The 22,331-nt window shown below is 49.7% G+C and overlaps 1 protein-coding gene across 1 annotated transcript in view; it reads right to left on the reverse strand.

The window, feature by feature from the left end:
- Positions 1–22,331, reverse strand: part of ttc16 (tetratricopeptide repeat domain 16) — a gene marked incomplete at both ends in the record, with an annotated part of 68,706 nt that overhangs the window by 7,895 nt on the left and 38,480 nt on the right. The window contains 5 exons of the mRNA XM_083645466.1: positions 731–901; positions 2,970–3,125; positions 7,866–8,079; positions 9,309–9,435; positions 14,854–14,954. Coding sequence (XP_083501592.1) covers positions 731–901; positions 2,970–3,125; positions 7,866–8,079; positions 9,309–9,435; positions 14,854–14,954 — 769 coding nt within the window. The remainder of the gene's footprint in view (positions 1–730; positions 902–2,969; positions 3,126–7,865; positions 8,080–9,308; positions 9,436–14,853; positions 14,955–22,331) is intronic.

Here is a 22,331-nt window from a genome sequence, read left to right on the forward strand (position 1 = left end):
CCAACTTGGTTTGACGATAACAGGTGAGGCGATAACAGCAATCACAAGCCAAGTCCAAGCAAACAAACTCCACGGAAACTAGAATTTTACAGCTGTAAAATCGCTTTCAGGTTTTAAGGGATTCTGTGCAACAACGTTAAGGAAGTCTCTCAGTTAAGGGGAAATTAAACCTCAAGTATAATATTTAAAGGGGCTCTTTGCCAATTTTCCACCAGCTTTGTATCATTACAAAATCAGTTGTATATGCAAACGAGCAATGTTTAACTTCCCTTCATATTACCTGGACTGAGAAGGTAGAGAGAGCAATAATGATAGTGATAGTGATACTAATAGTGAGAATGATGGTGATAGTGACACCATGGCAAAACTGCTCCAAATGACATCATTTGGAGCAGGAAGTTTTGTGAATGAACCAGGAGCTCTTGCAACAGGCAAGATGGAGGGAAGTTAAACATTGCTCATTTGCATATGACTTACTACCGATTTTGTAATGATTCAAAGCTGGTTGAAAATAGGCGACGTGGCCCTTTAAGTAGAAAACGTTAGGTGTTTTCTGCAATCGGCCCCTGGTGTTTATCTCTGACTTTGTCGAGTCTTTACAGTGCACCTGAGGGACACCTTGACATTCTGCATTACATTTGGTTTTTGTTTCTTTCCCCCTAAGTTTATTCTGGGACTTTCTGCTGGGATGGAAAGGCCTGCGAAGCAGCCTTACACCTTGTGTCCTCACCCTCTCCCAGTCCTGGCTCAGCCAGTGTGGAGCGCAATCCCTCTCCCCACAGGGGTGGATGGCCAGCGGCTTGTTCTCTGCGGAGCACTGGGTCTCAGGAACCACGCGGCCCTCCGGGGTCTTACAGTAGACGTGACGCACCATCTTCCCATAACCGCACGAGCCCGAGCACTGAGCACACAGAGGAGACAGAGAGATTACGAGCACTGAGCACACAGAGGAGACAGAGAGGTTACGAGCACTGAGCACACACAGGAGACAGAGAGGTTACGAGCACTGAGCACACAGAGGACACAGAGAGGTTACGAGCACTGAGCACACAGAGGAGACAGAGCGGTTACGAGCACTGAGCACACAGAGGAGACAGAGAGGTTATGAACACTGAGCACACAGAGGAGACAGAGAGGTTACGAGCACTGAGCACACACAGGAGACAGAGCGGTTATGAGCACTGAGCACACAGAGGAGACAGAGAGGTTACGAGCACTGAGCACACAGAGGAAACAGAGAGGTTACGAGCACTGAGCACACAGAGGAGACAGAGAGGTTACGAGCACTGAGCACACACAGGAGACAGAGCGGTTATGAGCACTGAGCACACAGAGGAGACAGAGAGGTTACGAGCACTGAGCACACAGAGGAGACAGAGAGGTTACGAGCACTGAGCACACAGAGGAGACAGAGAGGTTACGAGCACTGAGCACACAGAGGAGACAGAGAGGTTACGAGCACTGAGCACAAACAGGAGACAGAGAGGTTACGAGCACTGAGCACACAGAGGAGACAGAGCGGTTATGAGCACTGAGCACACAGAGGAGACAGAGCGGTTACGAGCACTGAGCACACAGAGGAGACAGAGAGGTTACGAGCACTGAGCACACACAGGAGACAGAGCGGTTATGAGCACTGAGCACACAGAGGAGACAGAGAGGTTACGAGCACTGAGCACACAGAGGAGACAGAGAGGTTACGAGCACTGAGCACACACAGGAGACAGAGAGGTTACGAGCACTGAGCACACAGAGGAGACAGAGAGGTTACGAGCACTGAGCACACAGAGGAGACAGAGAGGTTACGAGCACTGAGCACACACAGGAGACAGAGAGGTTACGAGCACTGAGCACACAGAGGAGACAGAGAGGTTACGAGCACTGAGCACACACAGGAGACAGAGAGGTTACGAGCACTGAGCACACAGAGGAGACAGAGAGGTTACGAGCACTGAGCACACAGAGGAGACAGAGAGGTTATGAGCACTGAGCACACAGAGGAGACAGAGAGGTTATGAGCACTGAGCACACACAGGAGACAGAGAGGTTATGAACACTGAGCACACACAGGAGACAGAGAGGTTACGAGCACTGAGCACACAGAGGAGACAGAGAGGTTATGAACACTGAGCACACAGAGGAGACAGAGAGGTTATGAGCACTGAGCACACAGAGGAGACAGAGAGGTTATGAACACTGAGCACACAGAGGAGACAGAGAGGTTACGAGCACTGAGCACACAGAGGAGACAGAGAGGTTACGAGCACTGAGCACTGAGCACACAGAGGAGACAGAGAGGTTATGAACACTGAGCACACACAGGAGACAGAGAGGTTACGAGCACTGAGCACACAGAGGAGACAGAGAGGTTACGAGCACTGAGCACTGAGCACACAGAGGAGACAGAGAGGTTACGAGCCCTGAGCATTGATTGAGCACTGAGCACAGAGAGGTCAAACCCCAAGTCTGATGCTGTTTGTGTCACGGAGCACAGTCAAGTTGTACTTTAAATTAAATGAGATGGAACTGAATGAAATCGCATGACATTACATCACATCACATCAGATCACATCACATCATGACTGGTCGAATACCATGAAAATTATTTCTGGTCTGAAGCTTTTCTCTCTCTCTCTCTCTCTCTCTCTCTCTCTCTCTCTCTCTCCCTCTCTCTCTCTTTGGAAGATGACAACTTCCTCTGTTCAAATGTTAACGGGCTGAAGTACAGAGTGCCTCTGGAACATTTGAAGATGGTGGAAGAGATAGACAGGCTTGAGAGACTACTGCAAATGAGTATAAAGATATGAATAGAGGTAAAAGAAGAATAGAATAGAATAGAATAGAATAACAGAGGGTTGGATCAAAAAAGTCATTTTAAAATGGACAGTGCAGACACAGGGTGTGAAAATAACCATGAAATCATTCCACACAGCGATTGGACCTCAGATCCCAGCCCAGTGCAGACTCACAGGCCCCCACTCGGACAGGGTCCAGTGGCGTTCGCAGGGCGGGCCGGTGCAGTTCTTGAGGTGGGGGGGTCGGGCCATGAGGTCACATGCTCTGGTCTCGTCGGAGCAGCGGACCTCGCGGGTCACCTGGGCTCTGCGGCCGCATTTAGCCGGGCACTGGACAGGAGAGGCACAGGGGACACAGTCACTCACACTCTTACCAGAAACATGAGCGCTGGTGACGGGGTTTCTTCAATTTAAGACCTTTTTAAAACCTTTTTAAAACCATTGTGAATGCAATTTAAGACCTACTGTATTTCACATCCATATTGGCCCAAAAAAAAAGAGTACGAAGAATATGAAAGAAATTCTGACTTTGATGTTCCCCATTTGAAACTAATTGATATTGAGGGATGGCAGCAGGCGTTTATGTCTTTAACTCATTGAGTGCCAGCCACTTTTGGAAAACGGATGCTCCCAGTGCCAGCCCTTTCAGAGCGTTTTCAGTGATTTCTCGAGGCCCACAGAATATTGTGTGATATTACTGTGTAAACACCGAACACGCCCAAAGAACGATGAGACTCTATTGTATCATCAGCAAAAAAAAGTTTATTGATATCATTTTCCGTTCTTTAGTACAAGATAGGTTGTTTTCACCAAAAACAGACGTTTCAAACTAGAAGCTGAGATAATGAGCCTTTTGTGAAATGAAGCATTTCAAGCACATCACTGACTCTGAAGCTAATATTTTCTGATGTAGTGACACCTCAAAAATAATTTCCTTCAATAAAACAGCGAAAACAAAGGAATTTTGTTTGGCAAAATAATATTTTTTAGCTGCAACCAGCAGCGCTGGCCCCTGCGTGCGCAGACCCTACACATTCTTGCTGGTCTTGATTTACTGCTGGTGGGCATCAGATATTCTAGCTTGTGTTTGCCAATCTGTCCATCGAGCCTGCTGTCTGGGTCTGTCTGGGTCGGTGTTGTATGCTGCCCTGCGTGCCCCACCCCCCTCAACTGCAAACCCCTCCTCCTGGGGAGTGTCTCTGGTGGCTCTCTGCTGCGTTTGCTCTGCACTGAAAAGTGCGCTACACCCAGCTTTTTCACAGCGTTCCGCCGTTTTTGTCGCCGGGTTCCAGCTGAGAATAATGTAACTTTTCAGAAAGACGCTGGTGTCGGCAACTAATCATGTGGAGGGGCTATCGCAGCGGAGATGGTGGGGCTCAATTGTGGCAGCAGATTGGCTGCTGTTCACAGGCACAGCTAACGTTATGCTTCATGCATATCGATGCATACCGATGCGGTTTCCTGTTTCCTCACCTTTCTCTAATCTGGAGAGCACTGTCGCCACCTAATGGGTCCGTAAAATAGCTTATACACATTCGACATCCCCCATATTTTTACAGGAGATGCATCAGGCTTTGATCCACGTCCCACCGTCAAAAAACGCAATTGACGACTTTAGTCGTCATTGGCACTCTACGTTACTATTTGAATTGACGACGATAGTCGTCATTGGCACTCAATGAGTTAATGACATACACAACTCTAATGCCTTTATACCCAATGTTCCTAATTTCAGCATTTTCTTGCCAAAGGTGTAGCAGTTAAAATTTGTCATGCATTGTTATTTTATGGCAACTTTATAAACTTTATAAAAGTAACAACTTCATAACCCAATTTAAGACCTGGCAAAATCATATTTAAGACATTTTATATAAATGCAGTTGAATTTAAGACATTTAAGGCCTAAAATTCAGATGATTGGATTTCAGACTTAAGGGCCTGCAGAAACCCTGGGTGGTCGTCACATCAGCTGAAAACGTCTGGGGACGCTCTGACAGGGATCCCATCTGGATGAGCGTCTGTTCACAACCACATGCTGCACAGTGCTTCAAAGGCAAGGAGTGAGCTGTATGTTAAATCTTTCAAACGTTTTCTCCAAAAGTCATATCGATTAAAGTTCTTCAGTGTCTGGTAGGCTCTCTGGAGAACACATTAGCAGATACAAACAGACTACAAGACTGCAGTGGACAGCTGGTAAAGCTGTGCATGAGGAGAGAGATGTCTGCTGGTCTGTCTCAGGAGCCTGCACTCAAAAACCATCAACAACAACTCAAACACTCATAAAAAGGGAGCGGAATCCAAAAGAGGCCAACTGATGCAAAAAAGGAGTGACATCTATCTCTCTACTAATTCCAGGAATCTCTGTGTGTCCTTTGCATATCTCAACAACCGTTTGTCCGATCTCTTTCACACTTGGCCTGGTTTGTTGCTGGGGACCAGAATAAGTGCAGTGTCGGATTTGGACACGTGACGCGATATTCAATATTAATAAATATTAAGTAATTAATTAATTAATAATATTAATAAACTTTGACTAAACAAGCAAACAGCGCTCTGTGCGGCATTGAGGCTCAAGCAGCTACGGCGGGACGCACGGAATTACACACGAAATGAACGCATAGTACGGACAGAATGCTTCATCCGTATCCGTATCCGTATTTATTTCTATTTAACGTTCTTCATGCCTTTCAGGCAGACTGGATGCCTTGCGGCACATTGCTGCCTCTCACAGAATATTACACAAATTCCAGACTCGAGGTTTCCACCTCCTTCTCAATGTTCCTCCTCCAGCCTCCTCGCTCTCCTCCTCGACCGCCGTGTTCCCGGACCTCTCGGCCCTCATGGCAGCGCGCCAACCTCCCTCCTTGCTCAACGGCTTCCGCTTCGAATCCTCCTCGATGGCCTTCGGTGAGCATAATTGGGCATTAAAGGCATGGCCAATCTTGTTATAAATCACTGATGATGTCACAGACAGTGATGAGGTCATAAATCACTAGTTCTAGATAGCTCAGCCTGGTGGCCAGGCCACTTCCATAGTGACGTTATGAATCATTGATGATGCCACAGATGATGTCAACAGTGATGTCACTCGAGCAATTGTGATGTCATCAGTGATCAATGTCATCAGTGATGTCACGTGAACAATTTGTCCCTTCATAAAGCCTTTCATTTGACACGCAGCGTGCTCAAACATAGGTGGTGTGGTACACTGACAGACCTGATGCAATGGCTGCTCGAGCAGAGCATGAGGACTGGCTCCACATGTTGCTGAGGCAGGAGACCTGGACAAACTGAGGACGCTGCTACAGGAAGAGCGCTTCAGAAGGTGGATCCATGAGTCGAGGTTTATGAGGTACTACTACAGACGGCACCCGCCTGGGGCTCACAGTCATGCGGGGTCACGCTGCCTGTGGTGCCTACCTGATCGCCCAGGTAGACGTACCTGATGCCTTAGACCGCACGCCTCTCTAATGTGCCGTGTGCAACGTTCACCTGGACTGCATCCGGGTCCGCCTGGAAGCCGGGGCCGACCCCAATGGAAGCAGACACTGCCCATACGCGATCCCGGTCTACAGTGCTGCCTGTTGGGCAAGACATACTGCAGGAACTCATCAGGTTCCATGCGGCTGTTGACATGGACAGCGATTACCTCGAGAGTTCTCCTCTCTGCACCAGCGCAGCCCACCACCACCTGGACTGCTTTCGCCTGTTGATCCAGGCCGCTGGTGTTCTGACCCGTGACGTGGCTTCTCCTGCTGGAGGTGGTACTGCATAACAGGTGCCAGGCAGCCTTCGTCCAGCTGCCCCTGGACCACGCCGCCGACCCGGCCCTGGTGAGGAAGCAGGCACAGCTGGAGGGGTGGGTGGATACCGAGGCTCTCAGGGTCTTTCTGGAGGCCAAGAGATGTATGTCCTTGCAGTCTGGCTCACATGTGTTGGATCCGGACTAACACAAATGGCAAAGGACTCCGTGCTCCATCAAAACTGACTTGAAGGACTATCCGTTTATGTATTTTCATTTCCTAGATTTAGTTCTTCAGTGACTGTTTCAAACAAATCCAGGACCATCAGCGTACACCACCTACTATAATTGGAGAGCTGTCTGTCCGTGTTCGCTCAGTTCATCGTCTCCACAGTCCCCACCCTCGAATTGATTGAAAATGGAACATTTTTGTTATCTTAATATGACGTGAGGTTCAGTAAGCTTTGTACAGAAACAGCTGAAATTGTTGATTACATGTCATAGCCTGTAATTTCTTACGTTTACTTGAGTAAACAAGTTGAATCAGTACTACTTTGCACAAGTAACTTTAAGTAAAGAATGTGTGTACTTTCCCATCTTTGCATCGAATGGTAAAAAGCATGCTAGTGAACTGCCATCTGCTATTGGCTGATCTTTTCTGATCTGATGTCACCTCCTATAGAGTATACAACAGGTGGTGACATCATCTGGCAGACTGGCACCATAGACTATGGAAATATGGACGTATCGCTGACGTCACCCATTGGTTGGTGGACTCCCGTTTTGAAGCGTCTAGTTTGGCATTTTGACCGCTGCCATCTTGGTTTGGCTCTCACGTCACATGGGCTTTCCCACAGAGCTTCAGTGCTGCCTGCTATTGGTTCGTGATCAGGGGTTTCCCACAGAGCTTCAGCGCCGCCTGCTATTGGTTCGTCATCAGGGGTTTCCCACAGATCTTCAGCGCCGCCTGCTATTGGTTCGTGATCAGGAAGCTGTGTGATCACTAGAGAGGGGAAAGGTCAAATTAGCTGTAGAGACTAAAAAATTTTTTTTTTTACCCAGGCTGTTTATTCCTGCTGTAAAGTTAGGTATTTTAACATGGGGCAACTATGGGGAGTGACTCCCTTTTGAAGCCAGCATCAAGCTGCCATTTGAAGAACAGCAGTTTTGGCACTTCCGCATTGGCTTCATCTATCCAAGCCCGAGGTTGCTGCTTGTCTGGCACCAATGATCAGCCAATGGCCAATTCAGTAGGATGCTTTTTATCAGATCAGATGGCAGGTTTGAGACAGATTTGAGTTTGGGGTTGTGCTGGTTCAGCCCGGTACCTCGGCCCACTCGGCCACCTCCCACTGGGGGCCGCAGGCAGGGTTCTTGCAGGCGCGTCTCTCCGGTGGTCTCTCCAGCTCGGCCAGGGCACAGAGGTCGCTGTAGACGGAGCTGTCCAGCCCGGGCGACAGCATCTTCCAGCAGCGCACGAGACGGAACTGGAAGCCCTCTCCACACGTCCTGGAGCACTCACTCCAGCTGCTCGCCTCCCACCTGCAGCACCAAACAACACGACACGTTACTGCTCCGTGTGGGGTGTAATGCTGTAATTTTCTATACTTTCATTTAGAGATGCACGATTATCGGCAATCATATGGTATCAGCCAATGTTAGTCTTTTTGTAATACTAGTGTATCGGCCCCAACCCTGGGCTCACCACCTATACGCGGGCTTGCCGCACGCAGCTCGGCTGCTGTGTTGCCTCGCCTGCTCTGTTGGTATGCGCAGCGCACAATAGACCCATTTCACGGGGGCCATTTTGTGCCGAAAAGGCAGGGTAAACACAGGTGCAAGCAAAACGCTAATGAGGGTTTCCAAATTCCAATGATTGGAATTTGGAAACCCTCATTAGTGTGTTGCTTGCACCTGTGTTTATTCTGCCTTTTCGGCACAAAATGGCCCCCGTGAAATGGGTCTATTGCTTCAACTTAGCATCACTGATGACATCACTGTCACTGATGATGTCACTATGCCTATAACATCACTGATGATGTCACAATGCATCATCGGTGCCTATGACATCATCAGTCATATCAGATGATTTTGGTCAAATAATGATGTCACTGATGATGTCATAGACATTGTGACATCATCAGTGGGACAAAGATTTACACAGACAGACAGAGCCCACTTGCTCCCTTTATGGGCTTTTCCTTTTGGAATTTGATTATCATAGAAATGTGTTTTTATACAGATCATATGGACATCGGTAAATATCGGTTAACATCCATGACAGCTATGTTATCGGTTATCGGTATCTGTGCCTCCCTGCTTTCATTCATATTACTAATTAATGTTCTTGACACATTGAAACTCTGTTGCATTATGTTACAGTATGGCTGGTATTCTTTTTCATACAGATGAAGACACTTTCCCCTCCAGTCATATACTGTCTATCTGTCTGGTACATAAACTGTGTGCATGTCTTTTTGACAGCTTTCAGTCAGGGGGTTTTGCGGCGGGCAGGTGGCACCTCGGCTGGCACTCTCTGCCGATGCAGCGTGTGTGTGTGTGTGTCTGTGTGTGTGTGTGTGTGTGTGTGTGTGCGCGTGTCTGTGTGTGTGTGTGTGTGTGTGTGTGTGCGTGTCTGTGTGTGTGTGTGTGTGTGTGTGTGTGTGTGTGTGCGTGTGCATGTGTGCGCGTGTGTGCGTGTGTGTGTGTGATTGTTTGTGTGTGTGTGTGTGTGATTGTTTGTGCGTGCACGTGTGGTGGGAAGGTGTCACCTCGGCTGGCACTCTCTGCCGATGCAGAAGTCGTGGACGGGCTCGGGCCTGGTCAGGGCGTCACAGTACATGTCGTCCACCTCCACACCGTCGTAACGGACACACATGGCAAACGACTTTGACACTCCTGGACCCCCAGGGGGAGACAGAGAGGCAAGAAAAGATGTCAACTACAGCCATAACACAGTGACTGACTTAAAGCTCCATTCAGCAACTTTTCCAAGTTTTGCTATTGGAGAAACTGCGCCCTCTGGGTGCAATAGCATCGGTATCGATATCGCCGTTCAAAGTCAACAAAACACAGCGCCAGAAAGCTCTATGTACATGTTGTGACATCTAGTACTCACCACGTGATGAAATAATAATCCATAGTTACGTGAAACGTCATTTTCGTAGCAAATCCGCCCTGAGTTACTTGCCTCCGGGACGCAGGCACAAAATGCTTAGTCACAGGAGAGGCCTTTGGAGGGCGGTGTGTGACCAATAGAGGTGACATTCTCCCTGTTACAAGTACATGTACCATCTTCAATGACTAAAAAGTTGTTATATTAAGGTGAACAAGTTACTGATTGGGGCTTTAAAGCCCTGGAAACCAAAATCCACAATACACTTTTAACTTTGTAACTTAGGGTCTTATGTGCATAATGCATCTATTAGTTTCCATCCAAATCCTAAATATTGCTTCTTCTTTTTTCTTCTTTTTTTTGGTACTGTTCTTGATGTTGTGTTTGGAGTGCAGCTGAAGTGCCTCTATCCTGCGAATTCAAAAGATGCACTTCAGCAGACACACAGTTTCAGAGCAGAACCCTTAAAGGAACAGCTAACCCTCAAATTGTCAGGATCGGAGTTAGACGTGTGGATCTATTCGCGGGTAGTTGATGACCACGGGAAACTTGGTAGGTCTGGAGAAGATGGGGTGTTGTGGAACTTGGTAGCTTGATAACTGGGGCTGCACTGTTCGAGGTTTTGGGAACGGTTGCAGAGAGATTGCAGGAGTTGCTGGTTGCAGGAATTGCAGGTTGCAGACGTTGCTTGAGATTGGTATGATCCTAGTTTAGATTATGAATCACTGGCCAGAGCCTGCCGGAACAGGCCTTTATAGATCCGAGCATGACACCACCTGTGCTATGACATCATACCGTTTGTGACATCATCAGAGACATGACATCACCTGTGCTATGACATCACTAGCGAAAGGCATGAAAGACACTTATGAACCATGACATCATCAGTGATCGATGACATCATAGTCGGAATGACGACGTCAAAGTAGGAATGATGACGTCATCCTAACAGTACCCTCCCCTCAACGGACGTCACCTGGCGTCCAATGAGGCCATCAAGGATGGCATCTGGGAGACAAAAAATCCGTAGGTTCTGGTGGAGGTGCTCTTCCGCAGGTGGTTAGACGCAGGTGGTTAGGCCCCAAAGGGGGTGCAAGAGAGTGAGGTGCTCTTCAGCAGGCGGTTAGATGCAGGTGGTCAGACCCCGAAGGGGGTGTAAGAGAGTGAGCTGCTCTTCAGCAGGTGGTTAGATGCAGGTGGTCAGACCCCAAAGGAGGTGTAGGGCAGTGGAGGTGCTCCTCCCTAATACAGGATATCGAAGCCATAGATGGACCGATACGTAGATAGAACTTCCACCGGGTCCGGTGGATCTTCTGGGGCCGGCCATCCCCCGGGGCACGATCCAAACACGGGAGGCTGGAGACCATCAAAAGGGTCAAATGCCGCCGTCTCCGAAGGCAGAGCCGCAGGGGGATCTGACACAGCGAGGCCTGCCCTCCCGACCTGTAGTTTGGGGGGGTCACCCCCCGTCTCCTCCTTTAAACGCCTCTTATTTCTTCTTGCTCTTGACCGAGGGCTGACGACACTACGGGAGCCTCCCAGCATGAGGCTGGAACCTACGTGTTGGTCAGGGACAGGAATTGGCTGCTGCTGGGGTATGGGTTCAGGCTCGGCGAGAGGAAGGTCCACAGGTTGTGCCTCAGGTACGGGTTCAGACTCGGCGAGGGGCAGGTCCATAGGTTGTGCCTCAGGGCCAGCAGACTCGGAGGCCCCCTGCGGGGGGACGGAGCCGATCTGCAGGCAGCGATTGAACCTCCCCATGAGATGATCGACAGTCCTCTCCAACTCCCTAACCCTCTTGGAGACATACTGCCACTCCTGGGTCCTGCAGGGAGCGCTACCCAACCGTACAGATTTCTTGGCTGGACACGTAGAGTCTTGATCCACTGAGAGTACCACGGGCCGGCGAGCGGTGGGACCACTTACTGGACGCCGGGAGCAGGAGGAGAGGTAATGCCCGGCTCGACCACAGTAAAGGCAGCTCCGGGTGTCCAAACGGCGCTGCCTCTCCTCTGGTGTGATGCGAACCCTGCCGGTCAGATCACGGTACAGATGGCTGATGGTACAGATGTCGGCCGGCTGCCCCTGCTCTGGGATGACGCGAACTCCCCCCCAGAATATGCCCTTAGCAGCTGGAGGCGGCCGAGAGGCAGAGCTAGAAGTAGGTCTGGAAGGTCTGGAAACCTCCGGAACGACGGCGCGCTCGGAAGCTGGGGCAGGAGGGGCAGAAGGCTGCGGAATGGCACCCTGGGGGCCTAGCCCGTCGAGACGATCTAGCCTGCTCGCCAGGAGGGCGAGCTGATCCTGGGCGGTGGAAGCTATATTCTGGATTGTGCTAACCAGGAGGGCGTCCCGATCATCGGCCTTGGAAACCAGAGCCTGGATTGCTTTTTCCTGCTGGGCAATCAGCTCAAGTATTGTCGGCAAGTCTCCGAACGTGATGGGACGAGTGGAGACATCAGGATGAGTGGAGATATCAGGATGAGTGGAGATATCCAGCTGACCGCCTGGTGGGTCAGCTGAAGCGACCGGCCGGGTAACTGGCGTTGGGGCGACTGATCGCCCAGAAGCTGGGGCAGGAGGGGCAGGGGGGGCAGGAGACTGCGGAATGACGCCCTGGGGGCCTAGCCCGTTGAGACGATCCAGCCGGCCAACCAGGAGGGCGTGCCGATCATCGGCTTGGGAAGCCTTGAAAGCTACGTCCCGAAGGATGTCATCGAGGAGCGCCTGCTCCCGTTGCATCTCCGCGAGTCGCGCGCCCAGGCCAGAAATAGTAGAAATGAGTGCTGTTTGGAAGGTGTCGTCTGGTGGACCACCTGACGTGGCCGGCGGGAAAACTGGGGTCTCGGGAGCTTCCTCCTTGACCGGCGGAAGTGTGTCCGCTCGATCCGCTTTAGAGTGATTGGGGGCCTCCTCCTTGATTGGGGTGAGAAATTTGCCCGCTAGATCCATTTCCGAGTGATTCATACTGTCAGGATCGGAGTTAGACGTGTGGATCTATTCGCGGGTAGTTGATGACCACGGGAAACTTGGTAGGTCTGGAGAAGCTGGGGTGTTGTGGAACTTGGTAGCTTGATAACTGGGGCTGCACTGTTCGAGGTTTTGGGAACGGTTGCAGAGAGATTGCAGGAGTTGCTGGTTGCAGGAATTGCAGGTTGCAGACGTTGCTTGAGATTGGTATGATCCTAGTTTAGATTATGAATCACTGGCCAGAGCCTGCCGGAACAGGCCTTTATAGATCCGAGCATGACACCACCTGTGCTATGACATCATACCGTTTGTGACATCATCAGAGACATGACATCACCTGTGCTATGACATCACTAGCGAAAGGCATGAAAGACACTTATGAACCATGACATCATCAGTGATCGATGACATCATAGTCGGAATGACGACGTCAAAGTAGGAATGATGACGTCATCCTAACACAAATCCAGAATACATATATTCCCTCTCACCTGCAGTACTATTAATCCATCTATATCATTTTGTGTTAGTTGCCTGAGTTTTGGAGATATTGGCTGCAGAGTTTCTGCCTTCTCTCCAATACAATGGAACTGGATGGCACTCGGCGTGTGGTGCTCACAGTGCCAAAGAAATACATTTGATAAACTCAACACCAATGTCCCTTTCCAGAAATCATGACCCCGTTAATTAAGATAATTCACAGACCTTGTTATGAGCAGTTTCACGGAGGAACTATTTTATTTTGACCGAACTACACTCGTTAGCTAGTTCCTACATGAGACTGCAAAAGAAAATAGTTCCTACATGAAACTGCTCACAACAAAGTCTGTGCATTATCTTGAGTAACCGGGTCATGATTTCTGGAAAGACACAATGTGGTAGAGTTTTTCAAATTTATTTTTTTGTTGCTTCAAGCACCACAAGCCGAGTGCCATCCAGTTCCATTGTATTGAAGAGAAGGCAGACATCTCTGCGGCCGATATCTCCAAAACTCAGGCAACTATCCCACAATGATATAGATGGATAAAAAGCACTACAGGTGAGAGGGAAAATATGTATTTTGGATTTTAGGGTGAGCTGCCTTTCAGGCTAATGTCCACCAGGTCCAGAACAGATGTGGTACGGCTCCGGTATGGTTGCGAACAGACCCACACTCATGTCATCTGTCAGGCGTATGCAGGATCCAACAAAAATAGAACAGGTGCGTAATTTTTCCGTACCGCATGTATCACCCATCTATCAAAATGGACGAGAGTCGATCCGGCAGTTTACCGGATCCGCAGAGCAGCCGTAACGCATCTGGTGTACATTACCTGTTATAGTAGTTTATCAAGATTTTTAAACCTATATTTGATATACTTGATGACATTTTTAATCTTTAAAATTTGGCTTGGTGTTTAATAACAGCACATTTTTCTGTGGTGTGACAAACTCAAAACATGTTTTTTTGGTTTCCAGGGTAAAGGTATACTATGCAACAATTCCATAAAAAAATCATATACACTTAAACATATACACTTATGCAATAGTTCTCCCTCTCAATCATCACTTATGACCCATATAATTGTGTTTATGTGCAGAGAAGCTGCACCGTCTGCATTTTCAAGTTTTTCTGTTTGCAGGAGGAACATTTTGTCAGGTCGAGCGAGGTTGACACTAAATGAGGACCAAACCATGCATGGATGTATAAGCTCCAAACACCTCACAAAACACTCTGGGAATGAACCACATTTCCTGGTTTCAGTAGACTGCCTGTCTGACTCTATTGAGCTGCACCGCTCCGCACAATGTTATTGGGTGGGCGCAACACGCCCCCACGTGGGGCTCTGAAAATGTTGCCACCCACAAACCTCCGGAACAGAGCAAAACATTGTGAAAATAGAGGCAGTAGGGGGCAGCATCTCTGCACATAAACAATTCTATGGGTCATAAGAGATGATTGAGAAGGAAAACCTTATGTGTGTGTACCGCTATATAGTTTTTTTAATGAAATACTTGCATAGTATACCTTTAAGTTCAAGGTCAAGTTGTATTTCTGCCATTATACCTGTGTGTGTGTGTGTGTGTGTGTGTGTGTGTGTGTGAGAGAGAGAGAGAGAGAGAGAGAGAGAGTGTAGTGTGTGTGTGTGTGTGTGTGTGTGTGTGTGTGTGTGTGTGTGTGTGTGTGTGTGTGTGTGTGTGTGTGTGCCTGCATGTGTGTGTGAGAGAGAGTGTGTAGTGTGCATGTGCACCTATAGAGCAGGTCATGCTGCAGGGCTCCTGGGAGGAGAGCTTCCAGCGGTACATGTCTGCAGGACTCATCTTCTGGTTCTTCTGGAGCCTCTGGTTCCCCCTGCAGGACACATATTGAACATCAGTGTGGCATATTCAATTTCACTCTGTAGTAGTAGTAGGTTCATGTGTAGCATAGTAACGGTCCAAAATGACTTCCAAATATCCGTCCACTGTTAGCGGCAAACCAAAATCGCCTGGATTTAGGAACATGAATGCCTTACACTACTCATTATACAGACAAATGTGTTACAGGTAACGCATTACAAAGTAATGCGTTACCTGTAACACTGCCCCTGTGTCACTGTAACCTCTGCAGCCTGCTTTCCCCTGTGTTACTGTAACCTCTGCAGCATGCTTTCCCCTGTGTTACTGTAACCTCTGCAGCCTGCTTTACCCTGTGTTACTGTAACCTCTGCAGCCTGCATGCTTTACCCTGTGTTGCTGTAACCTCTGCAGCCTGCTTTCCCCTGTGTTACTGTAACCTCTGCAGCCTGCTTTCCCCTGTGTTACTGTAACCTCTGCAGCCTGCATGCTTTCCCCTGTGTTACTGTAACCTCTGCAGCCTGCATGCTTTCCCCTGTGTTACTGTAACCTCTGCAGCCTGCTTTCCCCTGTGTTACTGTAACCTCTGCAGCCTGCTTTACCCTGTGTTACTGTAACCTCTGCAGCCTGCTTTCCCCTGTGTTACTGTAACCTCTGCAGCCTGCTTTCCCCTGTGTCACTCTAACCTCTGCAGCCTGCTTTCCCCTGTGTCACTGTAACCTCTGCAGCCTGCATGCTTTCCCCTGTGTTACTGTAACCTCTGCAGCCTGCTTTCCCCTGTGTTACTGTAACATCTGCAGCCTGCATGCTTTACCCTGTGTTACTGTAACCTCTGCAGCCTGCATGCTTTCCCCTGTGTTACTGTAACCTCTGCAGCCTGCTTTCCCCTGTGTTACTGTAACCTCTGCATCCTGCATGCTTTCCCCTGTGTTACTGTAACCTCTGCAGCCTGCTTTCCTCTGTGTTACTGTAACCTCTGCAGCCTGCATGCTTTCCCCTGTGTTACTGTTACCTCTGCAGCCTGCTTTCCCCTGTGTTACTGTAACCTCTGCAGCCTGCTTTCCTCTGTGTTACTGTAACCTCTGCAGCCTGTTTTTCCCTGTGTTACTGTAACCTCTGCAGCCTGCTTTCCCCTGTGTTACTGTAACCTCTGCAGCCTGCTTTCCTCTGTGTTACTGTAACCTCTGCAGCCTGCTTTGCCCTGTGTCACTGTAACCTCTGCAGCATGGTTTCCCGTGTGTTACTGTAACCTCTGCAGCCTGCTTTCCTCTGTGTTACTGTAACCTCTGCAGCCTGCTTTCCTCTGTGTTACTGTAACCTCTGCAGCCTGCTTTGCCCTGTTTTACTGTAACCTCTGCAGCCTGCATGCTTTACCCTGTGTTACTGTAACCTCTGCAGCCTGCTTTCCCCTGTGTTACTGTAATACTGTAACCTCTGCAGCCTGCTTTCCCCTGTGTTACTGTAACCTCTGCAGCCTGCATGCTTTCCCCTGTGTTACTGTAACCTCTGCAGCCTGCTTTCTCCTGTGTTACTGTAAACTCTGCAGCCTGCTTTCCCCTGTGTTACTGTAACCTCTGCAGCCTGCTTTCTCCTGTGTTACTGTAACCTCTGCAGCCTGCTTTCCCCTGTGTTACTGTAACCTCTGCAGCCTGCATGCTTTCCCCTGTGTTACTGTAACCTCTGCAGCCTGCTTTCTCCTGTGTTACTGTAACCTCTGCAGCCTGCTTTCCCCTGTGTTACTGTAACCTCTGCAGCCTGCATGCTTTACCCTGTGTTACTGTAACCTCTGCAGCCTTCATGCTTCCCCCTGTGTTACTGTAACCTCTGCAGCCTGCTTTCTCCTGTGTTACTGTAACCTCTGCAGCCTGCTTTCCCCTGTGTTACTGTAACCTCTGCAGCCTGCATGCTTTACCCTGTGTTACTGTAACCTCTGCAGCCTTCATGCTTCCCCCTGTGTTACTGTAACCTCTGCAGCCTGCTTTCTCCTGTGTTACTGTAACCTCTGCAGCCTGCTTTCCCCTGTGTTACTGTAACATCTGCAGCCTGCATGCTTTACCCTGTGTTACTGTAACCTCTGCAGCCTGCATGCTTTACCCTGTGTTACTGTAACCTCTGCAGCCTGCTTTCCCCTGTGTTACTGTAACCTCTGCAGCCTGCATGCTTTCCCCTGTGTTACTGTAACCTCTGCAGCCTGCTTTCCCCTGTGTTACTGTAACCTCTGCAGCCTGCTTTCCCCTGTGTTACTGTAACCTCTGCAGCCTGCATGCTTTCCCCTGTGTTACTGTAACCTCTGCAGCCTGCTTTCCCCTGTGTTACTGTAACCTCTGCAGCCTGCTTTCCCCTGTGTTACTGTAACCTCTGCAGCCTGCTTTCCCCTGTGTTACTGTAACCTCTGCAGCCTGCATGCTTTACCCTGTGTTACTGTAACCTCTGCAGCCTGCTTTCCCCTGTGTCACTGTAACCTCTGCAGCCTGCATGCTTTACCCTGTGTTACTGTAACCTCTGCAGCCTGCATGCTTTCCCCTACTGTAACCTCTGCAGCCTGCATGCTTTCCCCTGTGTTACTGTAACCTCTGCAGCCTGCTTTCTCCTGTTACTGTAACCTCTGCAGCCTGCTTTCCCCTGTGTTACTGTAACCTCTGCAGCATGCTTTACCCTGTGTTACTGTAACCTCTGCAGCCTGCTTTCCCCTGTGTTACTGTAACCTCTGCAGCATGCTTTCCCCTGTGTTACTGTAACCTCTGCAGCCTGCTTTCCTCTGTGTTACTGTAACCTCTGCAGCCTGCTTTGCCCTGTGTTACTCTAACCTCTGCAGCCTGCTTTCCCCTGTGTTACTGTAACCTCTGCAGCCTGCTTTCCTCTGTGTTACTGTAACCTCTGCAGCCTGCTTTCCTCTGTGTTACTGTAACCTCTGCAGCCTGCTTTGCCCTGTGTTACTGTAACCTCTGCAGCATGCTTTCCCCTGTGTTGCTGTAACCTCTGCAGCCTGCTTTCCCCTGTGTTACTGTAACATCTGCAGCCTGCATGCTTTACCCTGTGTTACTGTAACCTCTGCAGCCTGCATGCTTTCCCCTGTGTTACTGTAACCTCTGCAGCCTGCTTTCCCCTGTGTTACTGTAACCTCTGCATCCTGCATGCTTTCCCCTGTGTTACTGTAACCTCTGCAGCCTGCTTTCCTCTGTGTTACTGTAACCTCTGCAGCCTGCTTTCCCCTGTGTTACTGTAACCTCTGCAGCCTGCTTTCCCCTGTGTCACTGTAACCTCTGCAGCATGCTTTCCCCTGTGTTACTGTAACATCTGCAGCCTGCTTTCCCCTGTGTTACTGTAATCTCTGCAGCCTGCTTTCCCCTGTGTTACTGTAACCTCTGCAGCCTGCATGCTTTACCCTGTGTTACTGTAACCTCTGCAGCCTTCATGCTTCCCCCTGTGTTACTGTAACCTCTGCAGCCTGCTTTCCCCTGTGTTACTGTAACCTCTGCAGCCTGCTTTCCCCTGTGTTACTGTAACCTCTGCAGCCTGCATGCTTTCCCCTGTGTTACTGTAACCTCTGCAGCCTGCTTTCCCCTGTGTTACTGTAACCTCTGCAGCCTGCTTTCCCCTGTGTTACTGTAACCTCTGCAGCCTGCATGCTTTCCCCTGTGTTACTGTAACCTCTGCAGCCTGCTTTCCCCTGTGTTACTGTAACCTCTGCAGCCTGCTTTCCCCTGTGTTACTGTAATCTCTGCAGCCTGCTTTCCCCTGTGTTACTGTAACCTCTGCAGCCTGCTTTCCCCTGTGTTACTGTAACCTCTGCAGCCTGCATGCTTTACCCTGTGTTACTGTAACCTCTGCAGCCTGCTTTCCCCTGTGTCACTGTAACCTCTGCAGCCTGCATGCTTTACCCTGTGTTACTGTAACCTCTGCATCCTGCATGCTTTCCCCTACTGTAACCTCTGCAGCCTGCATGCTTTCCCCTGTGTTACTGTAACCTATGCAGCCTGCTTTCTCCTGTTACTGTAACCTCTGCAGCCTGCTTTCCCCTGTGTTACTGTAACCTCTGCAGCATGCTTTACCCTGTGTTACTGTAACCTCTGCAGCCTGCTTTCCCCTGTGTTACTGTAACCTCTGCAGCCTGCTTTCCCCTGTGTTACTGTAACCTCTGCAGCCTGCTTTCCCCTGTGTTACTGTAACCTCTGCAGCCTGCTTTCCCCTGTGTCACTGTAACCTCTGCAGCATGCTTTCCCCTGTGTTACTGTAACCTCTGCAGCCTGCTTTCCTCTGTGTTACTGTAACCTCTGCAGCCTGCTTTGCCCTGTGTTACTCTAACCTCTGCAGCCTGCTTTCCCCTGTGTTACTGTAACCTCTGCAGCCTGCTTTCCTCTGTGTTACTGTAACCTCCGCAGCCTGCTTTCCTCTGTGTTACTGTAACCTCTGCAGCCTGCTTTGCCCTGTGTTACTGTAACCTCTGCAGCATGCTTTCCCCTGTGTTGCTGTAACCTCTGCAGCCTGCTTTCCCCTGTGTTACTGTAACATCTGCAGCCTGCATGCTTTACCCTGTGTTACTGTAACCTCTGCAGCCTGCATGTTTTCCCCTGTGTTACTGTAACCTCTGCAGCCTGCTTTCCCCTGTGTTACTGTAACCTCTGCATCCTGCATGCTTTCCCCTGTGTTACTGTAACCTCTGCAGCCTGCTTTCCTCTGTGTTACTGTAACCTCTGCAGCCTGCATGCTTTCCCCTGTGTTACTGTAACCTCTGCAGCCTGCTTTCCCCTGTGTTACTGTAACCTCTGCAGCCTGCTTTCCTCTGTGTTACTGTAACCTCTGCAGCCTGCTTTTCCCTGTGTTACTGTAACCTCTGCAGCCTGCTTTCCCCTGTGTTACTGTAACCTCTGCAGCCTGCTTTCCTCTGTGTTACTGTAACCTCTGCAGCCTGCTTTGCCCTGTGTCACTGTAACCTCTGCAGCATGGTTTCCCGTGTGTTACTGTAACCTCTGCAGCCTGCTTTCCTCTGTGTTACTGTAACCTCTGCATCCTGCTTTCCTCTGTGTTACTGTAACCTCTGCACCCTGCTTTGCCCTGTTTTACTGTAACCTCTGCAGCCTGCATGCTTTACCCTGTGTTACTGTAACCTCTGCAGCCTGCTTTCCCCTGTGTTACTGTAATACTGTAACCTCTGCAGCCTGCTTTCCCCTGTGTTACTGTAACCTCTGCAGCCTGCATGCTTTCCCCTGTGTTACTGTAACCTCTGCAGCCTGCTTTCTCCTGTGTTACTGTAAACTCTGCAGCCTGCTTTCCCCTGTGTTACTGTAACCTCTGCAGCCTGCTTTCTCCTGTGTTACTGTAACTTCTGCAGCCTGCTTTCCCCTGTGTTACTGTAACCTCTGCAGCCTGCATGCTTTCCCCTGTGTTACTGTAACCTCTGCAGCCTGCTTTCTCCTGTGTTACTGTAACCTCTGCAGCCTGCTTTCCCCTGTGTTACTGTAACCTCTGCAGCCTGCTTTCCCCTGTGTTACTGTAACCTCTGCAGCCTGCTTTCCCCTGTGTCACTGTAACCTCTGCAGCATGCTTTCCCCTGTGTTACTGTAACATCTGCAGCCTGCTTTCCCCTGTGTTACTGTAATCTCTGCAGCCTGCTTTCCCCTGTGTTACTGTAACCTCTGCAGCCTGCATGCTTTACCCTGTGTTACTGTAACCTCTGCAGCCTTCATGCTTCCCCCTGTGTTACTGTAACCTCTGCAGCCTGCTTTCCCCTGTGTTACTGTAACCTCTGCAGCCTGCTTTCCCCTGTGTTACTGTAACCTCTGCAGCCTGCATGCTTTCCCCTGTGTTACTGTAACCTCTGCAGCCTGCTTTCCCCTGTGTTACTGTAACCTCTGCAGCCTGCTTTCCCCTGTGTTACTGTAACCTCTGCAGCCTGCATGCTTTCCCCTGTGTTACTGTAACCTCTGCAGCCTGCTTTCCCCTGTGTTACTGTAACCTCTGCAGCCTGCTTTCCCCTGTGTTACTGTAATCTCTGCAGCCTGCTTTCCCCTGTGTTACTGTAACCTCTGCAGCCTGCTTTCCCCTGTGTTACTGTAACCTCTGCAGCCTGCATGCTTTACCCTGTGTTACTGTAACCTCTGCAGCCTGCTTTCCCCTGTGTCACTGTAACCTCTGCAGCCTGCATGCTTTACCCTGTGTTACTGTAACCTCTGCAGCCTGCATGCTTTCCCCTACTGTAACCTCTGCAGCCTGCATGCTTTCCCCTGTGTTACTGTAACCTCTGCAGCCTGCTTTCTCCTGTTACTGTAACCTCTGCAGCCTGCTTTCCCCTGTGTTACTGTAACCTCTGCAGCATGCTTTACCCTGTGTTACTGTAACCTCTGCAGCCTGCTTTCCCCTGTGTTACTGTAACCTCTGCAGCCTGCTTTCCCCTGTGTTACTGTAACCTCTGCAGCCTGCTTTCCCCTGTGTTACTGTAACCTCTGCAGCCTGCTTTCCCCTGTGTCACTGTAACCTCTGCATCATGCTTTCCCCTGTGTTACTGTAACCTCTGCAGCCTGCTTTCCTCTGTGTTACTGTAACCTCTGCAGCCTGCTTTGCCCTGTGTTACTCTAACCTCTGCAGCCTGCTTTCCCCTGTGTTACTGTAACCTCTGCAGCCTGCTTTCCTCTGTGTTACTGTAACCTCTGCAGCCTGCTTTCCTCTGTGTTACTGTAACCTCTGCAGCCTGCTTTGCCCTGTGTTACTGTAACCTCTGCAGCATGCTTTCCCCTGTGTTGCTGTAACCTCTGCAGCCTGCTTTCCTCTGTGTTACTGTAACCTCTGCAGCCTGCTTTCCCCTGTGTTACTGTAACCTCTGCAGCCTGCTTTCCCCTGTGTCACTGTAACATCTGCAGCCTGCTTTCCCCTGTGTTACTGTAACCTCTGCAGCCTGCTTTCCCCTGTGTTACTGTAACCCCTGCAGCCTGCTTTCCCCTCTGTCACTGTAACCTCTGCAGCATGCTTTCCCCTGTGTTACTGTAACCTCTGCAGCCTGCTTTCCCCTGTGTTACTGTAACCTCTGCAGCCTGCTTTCCCCTGTGTTACTGTAACCTCTGCAGCCTGCTTTCCCCTGTGTTACTGTAACCTCTGCAGCCTGCTTTCCCCTGTGTTACTGTAACCTCTGCAGCCTGCTTTCCCCTGTGTTACTGTAACCTCTGCAGCCTGCTTTCCCCTGTGTTGGCGGCCTCGACGTGAACCGTTTAGTTAGTCTTCCTGAAGTAAACTCTTAGTTTTATTACTGAAGCCTTTTATGTTTGGACCTGGAAGAGTGAGTGATCAAAGTAATGCCTCTCCCACACCTAAAGATTTTCAAATCCTTGAAGATTATAAAAATCTTGAGAGTCCACACACCTCACGACAAGAGATAACCGATTTTCTAACATTTCAATCT

This window comes from Poromitra crassiceps (assembly GCF_964638095.1).
Source record: "Poromitra crassiceps genome assembly, chromosome: 10".
Lineage (NCBI taxonomy): Eukaryota > Metazoa > Chordata > Actinopteri > Beryciformes > Melamphaidae > Poromitra > Poromitra crassiceps.